Here is a 14,361-nt window from a genome sequence, read left to right as displayed (position 1 = left end):
AGTTCTGCTTGTCGAGTTAGTGAGCTTCAAGCATTGGTTGCGGATCTACCTTTTACAGTGTTCCATCATGACAAGGTGGTTCTTCGCACTCATCCGAAATTCCTTCCTAAAGTTGTCTCAGAATTTCATCTCAATCAATCCATTGTTCTTCTGGTGTTTTTTCCGAAGTCTCATTCTCATCCTGGAGAATCAGCTCTTCATACTCTGGACTGTAAGCATGCTTTGGCTTTCTATCTGGAATGCACCAAACCGCACAGAACTGCTCCTCAACTTTTCATCTCCTTTGATCCGAACAAGTTGGGACGTCCTATCTCTAAGCGTACCATCTCCAACTGGATGGCGGCTTGTATCTCTTTCTGCTATGCCCAGGCTGAATTACCCCTTCACAGTAAAGTCACAGCCCATAAGGTCAGAGCAATGGCAGCTTCTGTTGCTTTCCTCAGATCTACACATATTGAGGAAATTTATAAGGCTGCCACTTGGTCCTCGGTTCATACCTTCACTTCTCATTATTGTCTGGATGCTTTCTCCAGACAGGATGGACAGTTTGGCCAAACAGTATTGTAAAATTTATTCTCCTAAGTTGCCAACTCTCCCACCATCCCACTTTGGTTAGCTTGGAGGTCACCCACTTGTGAGAATACCTGCCTGCTTGTCCTGGGATAAAGCAATGTTACTTACCGTAACAGTGTTATCCAGGGACAGCAGGCAGCTATTCTCACATCCCACCCACCTCCCCTGGGTTGGCTTCTTTGCTAGCTATCTGAACTGAGGAGACGCGCCCAGCGCTGGGCGGGAAGGCACTCACGCATGCGCGGTGTGGGTGACTCGAAACTTCAAGTTTCTTCAAGCAAGACTGCTTGTGAGGTGTCCGCATCGGGTCTCCGTTGGATCACGTCACCCACTTGTGAGAATAGCTGCCTGCTGTGCCTGGATAACAACTGTTACGGTAAGTAACTGTGCTATTTGTTGAGTGAAAAAATATTTCTTCCTATTCATTTAAATGTATGAGGAGGGCTTTTCAAAAAGTAATAGCACACTGACAGTATTTTATGAAACGAACACTCCTAGCATTTCAAACTCCTGCACAAGGAAGATAAATATTTAGAGGAAGTATTGACACTGCCCAATAGATGGCATGGCATATGAAGATGCGTGCATTGATGAGAGAAGAGTGTACGAGTGGTTAGATATGTTTAAAAATGGGCAAACATCAATCCCTGATGAGGAATGCTCCCAGCATGGCCGTCGTTGATAAGTTGGATTGTGCTGATGCCATTAGTCTTGAAAATGGGCACATTTCTTTAGAAGTTCTGACTAGGAAATTGGATGTCTTTATCGGGTCCACACTTACCATTGTTGCAGAGGTTCTCAAATATCGCAAGTTGTATGCATGGTGGGTGCCTAGGATGCTGACTGATTAGCACAAGATAATGACTTCCACAGCCTGTTCACTCTATTCTGAGATATGCATGGACCAATTTTGGAGCACTATTGGGAAAAGGGTGAAACAATGAATAGTATCCGATACAGTGCAATGTTGGAGGAGTTGCTGAAGCTAAAAATATGGAGCTGTCGCAGAGAATTTTTGTCTAAAGGTGTTCTCCTTCATGATAACGCACATCCTCACATGGCTACTGCAACTTTTGACACCATTCAAAGATTGAGTTTTCAGATCTTACAGCATCCTCCATACAGCCCTGAACTTGCTCACTCGATTATCATGTGTTTGGTCCCTTGAAGGACGATTTCAGAGGATGAAGATTTGGAAGCAATGACGAGGTCAAAGAAGTGGTGCATTTCTGGCTGAAGGCAGAACCAAAAACATTTTTTTCCAGTGGAATAAAGAAGTTGGTGTAACTGTGTATGTGAAAAGGAGGGTGATGATGTAGAATAATGGCATATAATTTGTATCTCTAATTGAATTATATATCTCAAAATAATCAATTTGCTGTTACTTTTTGAAATGCCCTTGTTTTTCTATGTAACTTCATTGAATGTCCCTTAGTTTTGTAATTTTTCAAAGAGTAAAAATCAATTCACTTGTTCTACAGGATTTTGTAGACCTTTATCATATCTCCCCTTAGTTAAGCTGAAGGGCCCTAACCTCTTTAGCCTTGCCTCTTGAGACAGTTTCTATATGTTTTATAATTTTGGTGGCTATTTGAACCTTTTTCTAATTTATTCCACTATATCTTTTTTGACATATGGCAACCAGAATTAAACGCAATACTCAAAATGAGGTTGCAACATGGAGTGATACAGAGGCATTAAAATTTTACTGGTCTTATTTACAATCCCTTAACTAATAATTCCTAACATCCTGTTTGCTTTTTTGGCCACTGCCAATCACTGGATGGAAGATTTCAGCATAGTGTCGACAATGACACCAAGATCTTTTTCTTGGGTACTGACTCCTACACTGGACTCTAGCATCAGGTAGCTATAATTTGGATCATTTTTCCCAGTGTGCATTACTTTTTGTATTTGTCCACATTAAATTTCATCTGCCATTTGGATGCCCAGTCTTCCAGTTTCCTAAGGTCTGCCTTCAATTTTTCACAGCCTGCATGCGTTTTAACAACTTTGAATAGTTTCTTGTGATCTGCTAATTTAGTCTTTCTCTTGTCATTCCAATTTCCAGATCATTTATAAATACTGTTAATTATTTCTGCAGCACTACCAGACACATGCAGCGCTGCACAGAGTCGCAAGGAACAAGAAAACAGTCCTTGCTCGAAAGAGTTTACAATCTAAACAGGCAAGACAGACAAACAGGATGTCATGGATAGTCAAGGGGAATGGCCAATCAGCGGGCTGGGTTGGAGGGCAGAGGAACAGGGTCAAGGATTGAAAGCTATATCAAAAAGGTGGGTTATCAGTCTACTTTTAAACAAGAGAAGGAAAGGGGCTTGAAGGACAAACTTGGGTAATTTATTCCAGACATAGGGGGCAGCTAGATGAAAAGAACAAAGTCTGGAATTGGCAGTGGAGGAGAAGGGCAACGCGAAGAGTGACTTAACTGAGGAATGGAGTTCTCTGGGAGGTGCATAAGGGGAGAGATGCGAGGAGAGATATTGATTGGCAGCAGAATGAACATACTTGTAGGTCAGCAATAAGATCTTGAACTGTATGCGATGACAGATAGGGAGCCAGTGAAGTGAGAGGGAGAGGGGTGACATGAACATAGCGCGGTTGGTAGATGAGTCATGCCACAGAGTTTTGCACAGATTGCAAGGGGGTGAGAGGTGACACTACAGGATACCAGTTAGGAGTAGATTGCAGTAATCTAAGTGTGAGGTTATGAGAGCTTAGACAAGGTTCCAGGTAATATGCTTAGAGAGGAAGAGGTGAATTTTGGTGATATTGAAGAGATAGAAGCGACAGGTCTTAGCAGCTTGTTGGATATGCATAGAAAATGAGAGGTCAGAATCGAAGACAACTCCAAGGTTGCCAACAGAGGAGACTGGAAAAATGACAGAAGTATTTACCAAGATGGAGAAAGGAGGAAAGAGAAGCAGCTCAGTCCTGGACATATTTAGTTTCATATGATGGCAGGACATCCTGGCAGCCATGTCAGCCAAACAATCAGAGACTTTTTCCTGGACTTTAGGTGAAATTTCAGGTGTAGAGAGGTAGATCTGGGAATCATCAGCATATAAGTGATACTGGAAGCCATGGGAGGAGATCAGGGCACTGAGGGAAGAGGTGTAGAGAGAGAGAGGTCCTATGACAGAACCCTGGGGTACACAATCGCTAGCGGGGTAGCAGCAGAAGAGGACTCGCCAACACTTATACTAAAGGTACGTTGGGAAAGGTAGGAGGCAAACAAAGAGAGAATAGAATCACATAATCCAAATGAGAACAGCGTATCAAGTAGTAAGCTGTGATTTACAGTATCAAAGGCAGCAGACAGGTCAAGAAGGATAGAGTATAGGCCTTTAGATCTGGCCATGAACAAGTCACTGCAGACTTTAGTGAGGGCAGTCTCTTTGGCGTGTTTGGGCCAAAAACCAGATTGTAGAGGATCAAGAATCTGTCAAGTTGAATGGAAGTCCAGGCAGCGACAGAGACTAGCCCGCTCGAGTATCTTGGATAGGAACGGAAGAAGGGAGACAGGGCGAAAGTTGGATGGGCAGGAGGGGTCCGGCGAGGTGGGGATTTTTTTTTTTTTGTTTTTTTTGAGAAGCGGTTTAACCACTGCATGTTTGAAGGCAGCAGGGACAGTTGCAGTGGAAAGAGATAGATTAAGAATATGGCATATGGGAGGGATAACGGTATGTGAGATGGGGTCAAGTAGAGGGGTAGGAATAGGGTCTGAGGAGCATGTAGTAGGCTTGGCTGTAGACAGAAGTTGTGCAGTTTCTTCCTCTGTGATTACAGAGAAGGCAGAAAAGTCAGCAGTAGTTGACGGAGGGACAAGCGGGCAGGACCAGACAGGAGAAGCTTCACGAGCTGTTTGGGTGAAGGATGAAAGGGAGGTGCAAGACTGAAGTTCAGGAGAGTGGATGGTGGGTAGGGGTTCAGAAGGATGTGACTTTGTAGTGAACTCAAGGGCGATCTTGCGGACCTTGTTATGGAAGTAATCAGCCATAATCTGGGGAGAGAGAGAAGGAGGGGTCAGAAGAGGAGGTAGTTAAGCGTGGCAGAGACGACGAGGGTTGGAAGAAAGGAAGTTAGTTAGTTGGATGTAGTAGTCTTGCTTGACTCGTGTAAGTGCAGAATTAATCGACGTCAACATAAATTTAAAGTGAAGAAAGTCAGCACATGTGCGAAATTTGAGCCAAAGGCGCTCATTACAGCGGGTGCAGGAACGTAAGTAACGGACACTGGGAGTGAGCCAAGGTTGAAATTTGGTACGCCTGACAGAGCAAGGAACAGGGGAAGCAAGGGTGTCCAAAGCAGAGGAGAGAATAGAGTTGTATGACGAGACAGCCTTATGGACAGACTTAAATAACAACATAGTGGAGGCAAGGAGAGGTGAAATAGTGGATGAGAGCGTGGAAGGATCAAGAGCTTGAAGATATCGAAATCTCTTGGGCATGGTGGAGGGGGAGCAATGGTGAAGGTTATCAGATGGGGATCAGAGATGGGGATCAGTGAGGTAGAGAAGTTAGAGCGCAGTTGGAGGAAAAGACAAGATCAAGGCAGTGGCCATTCTGGTGAGTGGGGGTTGTGGAGCAAAGCTGGAAGTCAAATGAGGTTAAGGCAAGAAATTTAGCAGCATACTTGTCAGTGGGATCATCAGGGTGAAAGTTAAAGTCCCCAAGAATGAGGGAGGGAGAAGATGAATCAAGGAAGCCTAATAGCCAGGAGTCAAATTCAGTGAGAAAGGCACTCCACTGTTCACCCTCCTTCATTGAGAAAAATGGTCATTTTAACCCTATTCTCTGTTTCACATACCAATAACCAATTCCTAATCCACAACAGAACATTGCCTTCTATCACATGACTAATTTTTTAAAGGTGTCTCTTATGAGGAATTTTTTCAAAAGCTTTCTGAAAATCTAGATACTACGCTACGTCAACCAGCTCACCTTAATCTACATGTTTATTCACACTTTCAAAGATTTCAACAGAGTCCAGTAATTATTTACAGTTAAGCAAAAATGTTCAAAAACGGGTTAGGAAGCATTATTTCAGGGGATATCCCATTACACTTCCCCCTCCCCATTCGTGGTTTCGGCACTCGCGATGTCACATAATCGTGATTTTTTTTGGGGGGGGGAGGGGGATACCCCTCATAATTTTGCCTTCCCCCCCAGCATCCCAGCTTTACCTGGTGGTCTAGCGGGCTTTCAGGACAGGAGCGATCTTCCTATGCTCCTGCCCCGTGTAGATCGCCAATAGGAATTGGCTGCCGTGAGCTCCCGTCGTAGTCTCGAGAGACTATGGGAACTCATGGCAGTCATTTCCTATTGGTGATCTGCACGGGGCAGGAGCGTAGAAAGATTGCTCCTGCCCCGAAAGCCTGCTAGACCACCAGGTAAGGGGGGGAAGGCAGGAGGGAGGCGGGGGTGGGTCAGAGCCGGATGAGAAGATATTCGCGATTTTTTCCTATTCGCGGTCCGGCTCTGCCTCTAGCCCCCGCAAATACCGAGGGAGAAGTGTATACACAAATGTGTTATTGCCCAGCTTAGGTCACACAGTCTTCTGATTTCTACCACAGTGAACGTAAAGTGGCGATGGCTGTAAACAACTGTCCAGTACTGCAAATTAGAAGCAACCAAAATGGTTCAGAATGCAAACAGGATGTTTATATAATGACTGACAACCTTCCAGTGTTTTTGATTCTCCCTCTCCTCAATAAGATATGAATAACTAGTCAAGAATTAATGAGATGCCAGCAGTCTCTCCATTTGAAGTCATTACTTCAAGATAGTTCTTGCAGGTAGTATATACCTGCATTCTCTGCTGATACTTCATCATTACTTTGGTTTGATGGCAAAGTATGATGATGATATCTTAACTTCTTGAATTTACACAGTGGAGGACTGTGTCTAAACTCCAGCCTATCATTTTAGTACAGGTTTCCTAAAGTTAGATGCCAGTTGCACATGTATATTATAGAATACATGCACTTGCACATGAGAACGTTAGTTACGTGCATAAGTGGTATTCTATAACTTTAGTGCTCAACTCTCTTGGCACATAATGTAAGGGGGTGTATGCACATAGGTGGGTCCCACATTTAACATATACCGTATTCTATAAGTTATGTACATAAAGTGCCACATCTAGGCATATACATTTATGCCTACTGTTGACGTGGTATAGCTGGGCCTGAATAAATGTTGGTGCGTATGTGCTGATTTTATGCTAATATTCGATAATGGAATCTGAGCACCCAGATGCTGTGTAATAGATTTAGTGTTTGGCACCTAACTTTTGGTCTACTTTTATAGAATTGCACAATTATATTTCAGATTTGTCAAGTTGAAATAAAAAAACCCCATCAGATAGTATATTGAGAGACCACAAACAAAAGATATTTCATAGTTAGACAACTTGCAGTGAATAAAATAGATTGTCTATAAGACTTCCAGACAGGTCTATTTTTGAGATTATTCAGATGGAAATTTATCTGGTATATGAACCAAATGTGTGCAGTTGTCTTACATGACTGTTCATTGTGGATATTCTGAAAATTAGATGTACTAGGGAGTTCTATGGGTTAGACTTAGTTTTACTGAGTAGTTTCCAGCACATTCCACTTAAGTCCAGTACTGCTAGAGTCCAGTACTGATATATTTAGGAAAAGCTCATTTTAGAGTTTAAATGTACTATACATTGTTTACAGTTTCTAGTTAAAATGCATTAAATTCTTTGAGAATATTTGGTGACACATGATGGTGAACTACATTATTCTCCTTGAAATAAAGTATCAGAGTTGTCTTAATAATGTTCATTTACTTTCCCTTTTAGTGATTCTCCTATGCCTGTAACATCCCGTGTCTGTTTTGTAAAGTTCAGTGATCCTGACTCTGCAGTTGTGGCCCAGCATCTGACAAACACTGTATTCGTTGACAGAGCTCTGATAGTGGTTCCATATGCAGAAGGTTTGTGGACTGTTTAACTCTTACAAAGCCATCAGAAAATTGCAGATTGTTTTCACGGTAGCTTTCTGGGAATTAGTAGCTTTTGAAAAACTTTACATTAACATTTTTGGAAACTGAATAAAAACCCTTGGTATACTGGGGTTATAATATTAATTTGGAAACACTTTAATGACAGTGATGGACAAGACAATTATTTTGGCTGCAATTTTAAAGACATTAATTTGATATAAAATTATTTAAAATTCTCTAATTCCATTTCTTCACAATCTATTAATGATATCCTAAATTCCAATTAAATTATTTCTTCAGTACAAAACATTAGTGAGAACTGCGTCTACCTAATTATTTTCAGATACATACTTTAAACACAGTTCTAATCTGTAGCATTTGCTTTCTTTGGCCTTTTAACATGATGCTCATTTTCTAGTCTACCAAGGGTTCACTTGATTAAATCAGGATAACTTCCAAATGGTGCCAGATGAACACTGGGTGTTCTAAATTTCCACAATTTTGTGTGTGCAGCCTTGCTGTATTTCTTAGAATCTCAAATAATAAACTCTTTTCTCTGTTATTTGTGTGTGTGATTTTTGTAGTGGAGAAGGCAAATGCAAAGCCCTTCCAGATGGCTGAAAAGAGTGGGTCCTCTGCAGCTACAGGGGATTCTAGACATTAACTAAAGGCCAGCAAGCACTCAAGTCCCCAAGTGTTTTCCTGGTGTAACCACTTGTTAATTACATTTTCTCTCTTTTTTTTTACTTTTAACATTTTAGGATGTTAATCTTAATTTGAAAATAAAGTGAGGTTATCATACTTTATATGCAAATTGTTATGCCAAATAATATAGTGGTATTTTACAGGGATTATAATTTAGTAGACATCCAAGAGAATAGGGGTACTGTTAAAATAGTTTTTCTTTAAAAATATACTCGAGATGACATATTACTAGTGATTAGAAACACCAGAGAAAATAGACCAATTAGAAACACCAGCGAAAATAGACCAATGTAAAATTCCCCTGCTTTGCCATACATCGGGTTAGGATAAATAACTTAGAATATTGGATTATTAAAAGAGAAAATGAGTTTCTCTTTTGACGCCAATCTTAGGTAGCATCAGAAATAGGAGATGGTGATTTGAAGAGGAATTGCAGTATTTGAGTGCAGATGGTCAATTGTAGTAATTTCTCTGGTTCATTCATCAATAAAGCATACTGGGGTAACTGAACATGGACTTTTGCATTTAGGAATTAGGAATCTTGAGTGAGTGTGCTAGAATTAGTTGTGGGTAATCATTTTATATCAGGAGGTTTTTTCATTGTGCCCTGTAGATGGCAGTTGAGTTCTTTAGACATGTTATCGCATCTGATTTATTTTGAAATTTATTGATAAAACATGTTATGTGGAGAAATAATGTTTGATGCAAGTCAAGTATATTTGTTTCTGTAGTGACTTTTGTGAGTTTTTCACTTAAGTTACTTTTTAGTGATTTTAGCTTGGAAGAAGCAAATCTGTGGCTCTGGTATAATGTATTACAACACAGTCTGCTCTTTATCATTTGCTGATATGTTTCTAGAGATTTAGGGGTGGCAACTGTATAAGAGAAAATCGGTAAGGATTTACTAAGCTGCAATAGATGTTTGTACTACGGCCTGGAGTGCTAAATGCTTCAATGCTATTCTGACGTTCATAGAATTCCTATGAATATCGGAGCAGTGTTGGAGCATTTAGCACTCCAGGCCATGGTAGAAACCTCTACCGCAGCTTAGTAAAAAAGGGAGTTAATGTGCAAAGCAGTTTTATTATTTGGAGACTGTGTTGGAATGAAAAGATTCTTTGTAAATGATTTTGTGGCTATTTTCACCCATTATTTCTCTTTCTGCTTTTTTATCTGTGCACTTTTAATGTCATTCATTGTTAAAGTAAATGCTTTGTAATAGAGGCATTTACAGATACTCATTCTATATCAAGACCACTGTAGAATTTAGATGGTTTGGTGTAAGCTGTTGCCTTCTATTTTAATACATAGAGCTATATTTGAGTCTACAGCAAGGTATGGTACTTTATTCCAACCTTAATGAAACGTTGGCTTATGAGTCAAAATTGGGAGATATTGAGGGTGCTTAGGATAATGTTGATTTGTCTGTCTCTTTTCTTTCATTTTTACCCATTTGTACAGTATTCATGATTCTAACAAAGCAGCAGTAAAATATCTTTATGCCAGAAAATTAACTGGTGAGGTGCTTCATTTGCTTTTTAATGATAGTTATTAAATATTTTAATCAGAGGCTCAAATTCATGATTTTTGTAGGATTTATACTTTTATGTTTTGTCTCACAGTAAGTCTGAAAGGATTCATATGGCGTGCCAGTAAAATGGTAGTGTTCCCATAATGGCAGAAAATCCTATGATACTTACTGTTCATGGGGCTACGTATTGAATAAAACAGATGGCAAGACCAGTTAATGGGTCTCTTTTAGTCCCTAAATTTTTGCTAAACTGAGTTTACCAGTTTGATATATAAGTTTTAAATCCTTTCTTCGAGACACATTTTATGCATGCACAAATATTCAGAGATCAATAATAGGTATTGTTGCACTGTATGATACACTTGAAATGCCCAAGACTTCAATGATATTTCTTCCCCCACCCCATTCAACTCTTGGTATCTAAATTGATGACAGCTCAGAGACACAGGCAAGATAACAGTGCTGTGTATTATACATTTGTTGATATTAGCAGCAGCTCTCAGTATAGGTGGAAGGAACCATTACCTTTATTTAACAGTGGTTTTTCTTTTTTGTTGTTGTGTTTTACAGTTCTTTTCCCTGGTTCAGCCTGAACTATATACCAGGCCCTGCTGAAAATACCACCCAACAGTTTTCTTCTGCAGCTTATCCAGTTTCTCTTAAGTGCCCTGTATATATTGTATGTTTTATGATGAGATGCAGTTTCTTAATGTGCAGGAAAAGACATTACTGGTATATGCAAATCTATAGTTAAATTGTATAACTGAACTCTCATTTTGGGGGCTTGGGCACATTAATAGATTAATCTGTCTAGGGCTTTTGCTGTTGGACAGAATAAAAATTGTCTACCTGAGAACTTGTCTCACTAGGACGCTTCGTTTAGATTGTCCTCCGAAGAGTTTAGGACGTAGAAGCTTGCTTTAGCTGGTTTTAAGAGATTGTGCCAGACTTTCTTTGAAGTGGCAGTTTGTAGTATTTTTGGTGCGGTAGCTATGGCACACTTTTGGTACTTTTTTTCTTTTGAGTTGTACAGCACAGGTAAGGAATGTGCCACAGTGTGTATGCAGAGATTTGCAGAGACTTTCGTATACTTCTGATGAGTCAACATAAGCCCTATGCTTGATTCAGCACTACTTCCTTGCATACGACCTCTAATTTTTTTTTTACAAAATTTATATGGTAGGTGTAAAAGAGAAAAAAAAATCATAGTGAACTGTACCATATTAACCCCTAAATCAAACTTTTTTTGTCTTGTGTATCTTGATTTTTCTGTGTGCTTTATAGTGAAGCAGCCGACACGAGTCGTTGTTCATAAAACAGCTTTTGAAAGTTGAGAGCACACCCCCGGAGAACCGACTGTGCTTGCTTACGTTTGGTTCATGACTTAAAAATCGAGTACAGGTGATGAAATCTTGGCAGTGTTAACAAAAAAAATAGTAGTGTGTATTGTGCTATTTTTTTTTACTCTAGAAACTTAACCATTTGTAAGGAAAAGGGAAACAGTCAAATTTTCACATATTGAGGATTCATACATAAAATTAATGATAAATCTTGATGTCTATGAATAATTTATATTTTAGCAAGAATAAGTACTTTCAGCAAACTGAAGTGGTATATCAGGGAGACATTTTCTAGGTGTATTTTGTGTCTTCTGCTTTTAAAGGGAATGATTTCTAATGCTGAGGTATTTTTCTGCAGGAGTAATTCCTGATGAGACTAAGGCTTTGTCTCTGTTGACCCCAGCTAATGCAGTTGCAGGCATTATGCCTGGAGGTGGACTCCTGCCTACTCCAAACCCACTTGCTCAGGTAGATATTTAATTGAACTGGAAAGAAAGTAATCATTTGCTTTTTTGAATGAAAAGCAGTAATAAAATTGATGTTTTATATTATGCTTCCTCATCCCATATCACTGTCTGTTAAAATGTATATTTAAGTAAACCATTAACATCTTTTCTTGTGCTTTTTGTGATATTTCAGCACACTTGCCCTCTGGTTTTGTGTTCTGTGAAGTCATAAGAATTCCATGATTCTTCTAAGCATCTTATTTAATCTCTTATTTTAATACAGATTAGTAAATCACCATAGCACACATGGACTGTAGAACAGTGTAGGATGTAGCTTTATATCAAATATGATCAGGAAAGTTTGAATCCTTGGCATATTTGAGAGAACTGAAGCAAAGTGTAACACAGGAATTTGTTTGTCTTGTTTTACTCATTGACTGCATATGTTTCATAGATTGGTGCTGTTCCTCTGGCTGCCCTGGGAGCTCCATCTCTCGATCCTACCCTTGCTGCCCTTGGGCTTCCTGGATCAAACTTAAACTCACAGGTAGATTATTCAGTTTTCCTGGTTCTTGTTCTCTTAGGCTTCCCCAGCTGGCGTCATGATTGTAGCAGGTTTCCGGGTCTCGCTGCATCTGTGTACAAAGAAAAAAAAAAAAAAAAAAAAATATATATATATATATATATATATATATATGCCAAAAGAATTCAAATTCCTTGACTCGTATTCAAAGTCCTAAGGAATTTGAATTCTTTTGGCATGAAAGTTTGTTGGGCTGACCTGTTGGTTTTTTCTACACAGACGCAGCGAGACCCGGAAACCTGCTACAATTCCTGTTTTTTATCAGGTGTGTTAACAAATTAGTGTGCATTAAGTGCCATGTAGCCCATAAGTATACAGTGGGCTATGTGGCATTTAGCACATGCTATTTCTGTTAAAATACCTCAGTAAAAGGAACCCTGATTGAGCTTTACACTTTAATATTCTGCTAACCTACAACACTGTGTCCAAGATATTGTTCTACAAATATTTCTCATATTTCAAATCTGTTCTTTATAATTGTAGTATTAGCACTGAATATTCTTTGGTATTAGTATTTAGTTTCTCAGCTATAATTTTTCTATATTTTAGAGGCATTTTATGACTATTTTTGATATCTTTTTACAGTCTCTTGCAACAGATCAGTTACTAAAACTGATGAGCACAGTTGATCCAAAGTAAGTTATTTTTATTTTGTAATAAATTGTAATTATGAAATATGTTAGCAATGTTACTAATTACACAAGGTTAATAGTTTAACTAGAAACATTAGGTAAATATTACTTGGTGTCATTACCTTACATACCTTCTCTCAGCTTATGTAGATTGGGACATGCTAACAGATAATTTTTTGATAAGCAGAATGAATTTGCCACATTTAGTTGGCCGGCTCTTACATCTCAGAAAAATTAATATATTTCTGAGCATACAGAAGAGGTTCTGTACAGCTGCTATTTTGCAAGTTCCAGCAATCTTTTAGGTCTGTTCTTCTGCCTGGACTTGTGATACAACAGCATAGACTAATAAAAGTTTTCTTGAGAAAATTCAACCTTCTGAGGAAAGCTTTTCTATTTTAGAGACTTTTTTTTTCTTCTCCCAAAACCAACAAAAAAATAAAAATCTTAATCCAGATTTTCTTCTTAATGGATATCCTAGTGTGGATTTGAGTACTGTTCAGGTAGATGAAAGATATTAATCCCAGTCACTCCACCTGCTTCCTATGCTTAGAACTGGATTATGAGCCAGACTGCTCTCACTATGGTCAAATGTTCCCAAGAGCTAGGGGCCTGTCTATAAATGTAGTCATGCCCCTAGTAGAGGAAGGGTTGAGACTTTTATGGGTGTGTGTTTGGGAAAAGGCTATTTGAGTTATTATAATGTCAAAATAGTCTTCACTATAACCAATAGTATAATTCTGTACTGCTCAACTGAGATGGACCTAAAGCACTGAACTCATCATAAACCTGGTCTGGTATTACCTCATTTATTTAAATGACTGCCATAGTGATCATGAGGCAGGATTAGTCCACTTAGTTCTCTATTAATGGCACCATCTTGTATTTAACTTTGTTGAATGTGCCTCATCCAGGAGCATTTTTTGTGATAAACATAGTGTCCAGATCATGTTGAATAAAGTGAATGCCAACCTTTTATGCCTTTTGGCATTATAGATTTTCATCAGAACCTCCATCTACAGTTAATACAAAATGTTATTAATCTGTAGCACGATACAACTGTTAAGGATACAACAATGTGATCTGGTTTTGGCTGACTGTGCTCAGGCCAGGCTTGTAATAAGGTAAGACAGTCTTACCACCAACTAAGCATAAGAACATAAGAATAGCCTTACCGGATTAGACCAATGTTCCATCTGACCCTGTAGCCTGTCCTCAAGGTGGCCAATCCAGGCCACTAGTACCTGGCAAAAACCCAAATAGTAGCAACATGTTTAGGTGTGTTGTGCAGTGTGTACACTAGTTTGTCTTGGGCTTATGCATCTGTACATTGGACTGACTTGTATAGACACCTGATAAAGCTGAAGGAGGGACGCTATTGCCAGCCACTGCTACCACTGACATCTGTAGGTAGAGATTAGTGCTGCCCGATTCAGGAAAAAAAATTTTGATTCGATTCAGCCTATTGAATTGGTTTTTCGATTCGATTTTCCTGCCCAATTGGGTGTTTTGTTGTTTTTTTTTCAAACATCCTGGTGGGTTTATTTTACAGCCTC

General features: G+C 39.3%; 1 protein-coding gene across 6 annotated transcripts in view; it reads left to right on the top strand.

Moving 5' to 3' along the window:
* Positions 1-14,361, top strand: part of SRSF11 (serine and arginine rich splicing factor 11) — a 204,450-nt gene that overhangs the window by 21,642 nt on the left and 168,447 nt on the right. For all 6 annotated transcript variants that reach the window (XM_033916649.1, XM_033916647.1, XM_033916648.1 and 3 more), the window contains exons 2-5: positions 7,426-7,559; positions 11,503-11,612; positions 12,045-12,137; positions 12,759-12,808. In XM_033916649.1, coding sequence (XP_033772540.1) covers positions 7,426-7,559; positions 11,503-11,612; positions 12,045-12,137; positions 12,759-12,808 — 387 coding nt within the window. The remainder of the gene's footprint in view (positions 1-7,425; positions 7,560-11,502; positions 11,613-12,044; positions 12,138-12,758; positions 12,809-14,361) is intronic.

The sequence above is a fragment of the Geotrypetes seraphini genome, chromosome 12 (genome assembly GCF_902459505.1).
Source record: "Geotrypetes seraphini chromosome 12, aGeoSer1.1, whole genome shotgun sequence".
Taxonomy (NCBI): domain Eukaryota; kingdom Metazoa; phylum Chordata; class Amphibia; order Gymnophiona; family Dermophiidae; genus Geotrypetes; species Geotrypetes seraphini.
The sequence above is the reverse complement of the archived record's forward strand: the minus strand, read 5'-3'. Positions and strand labels throughout refer to the sequence as shown.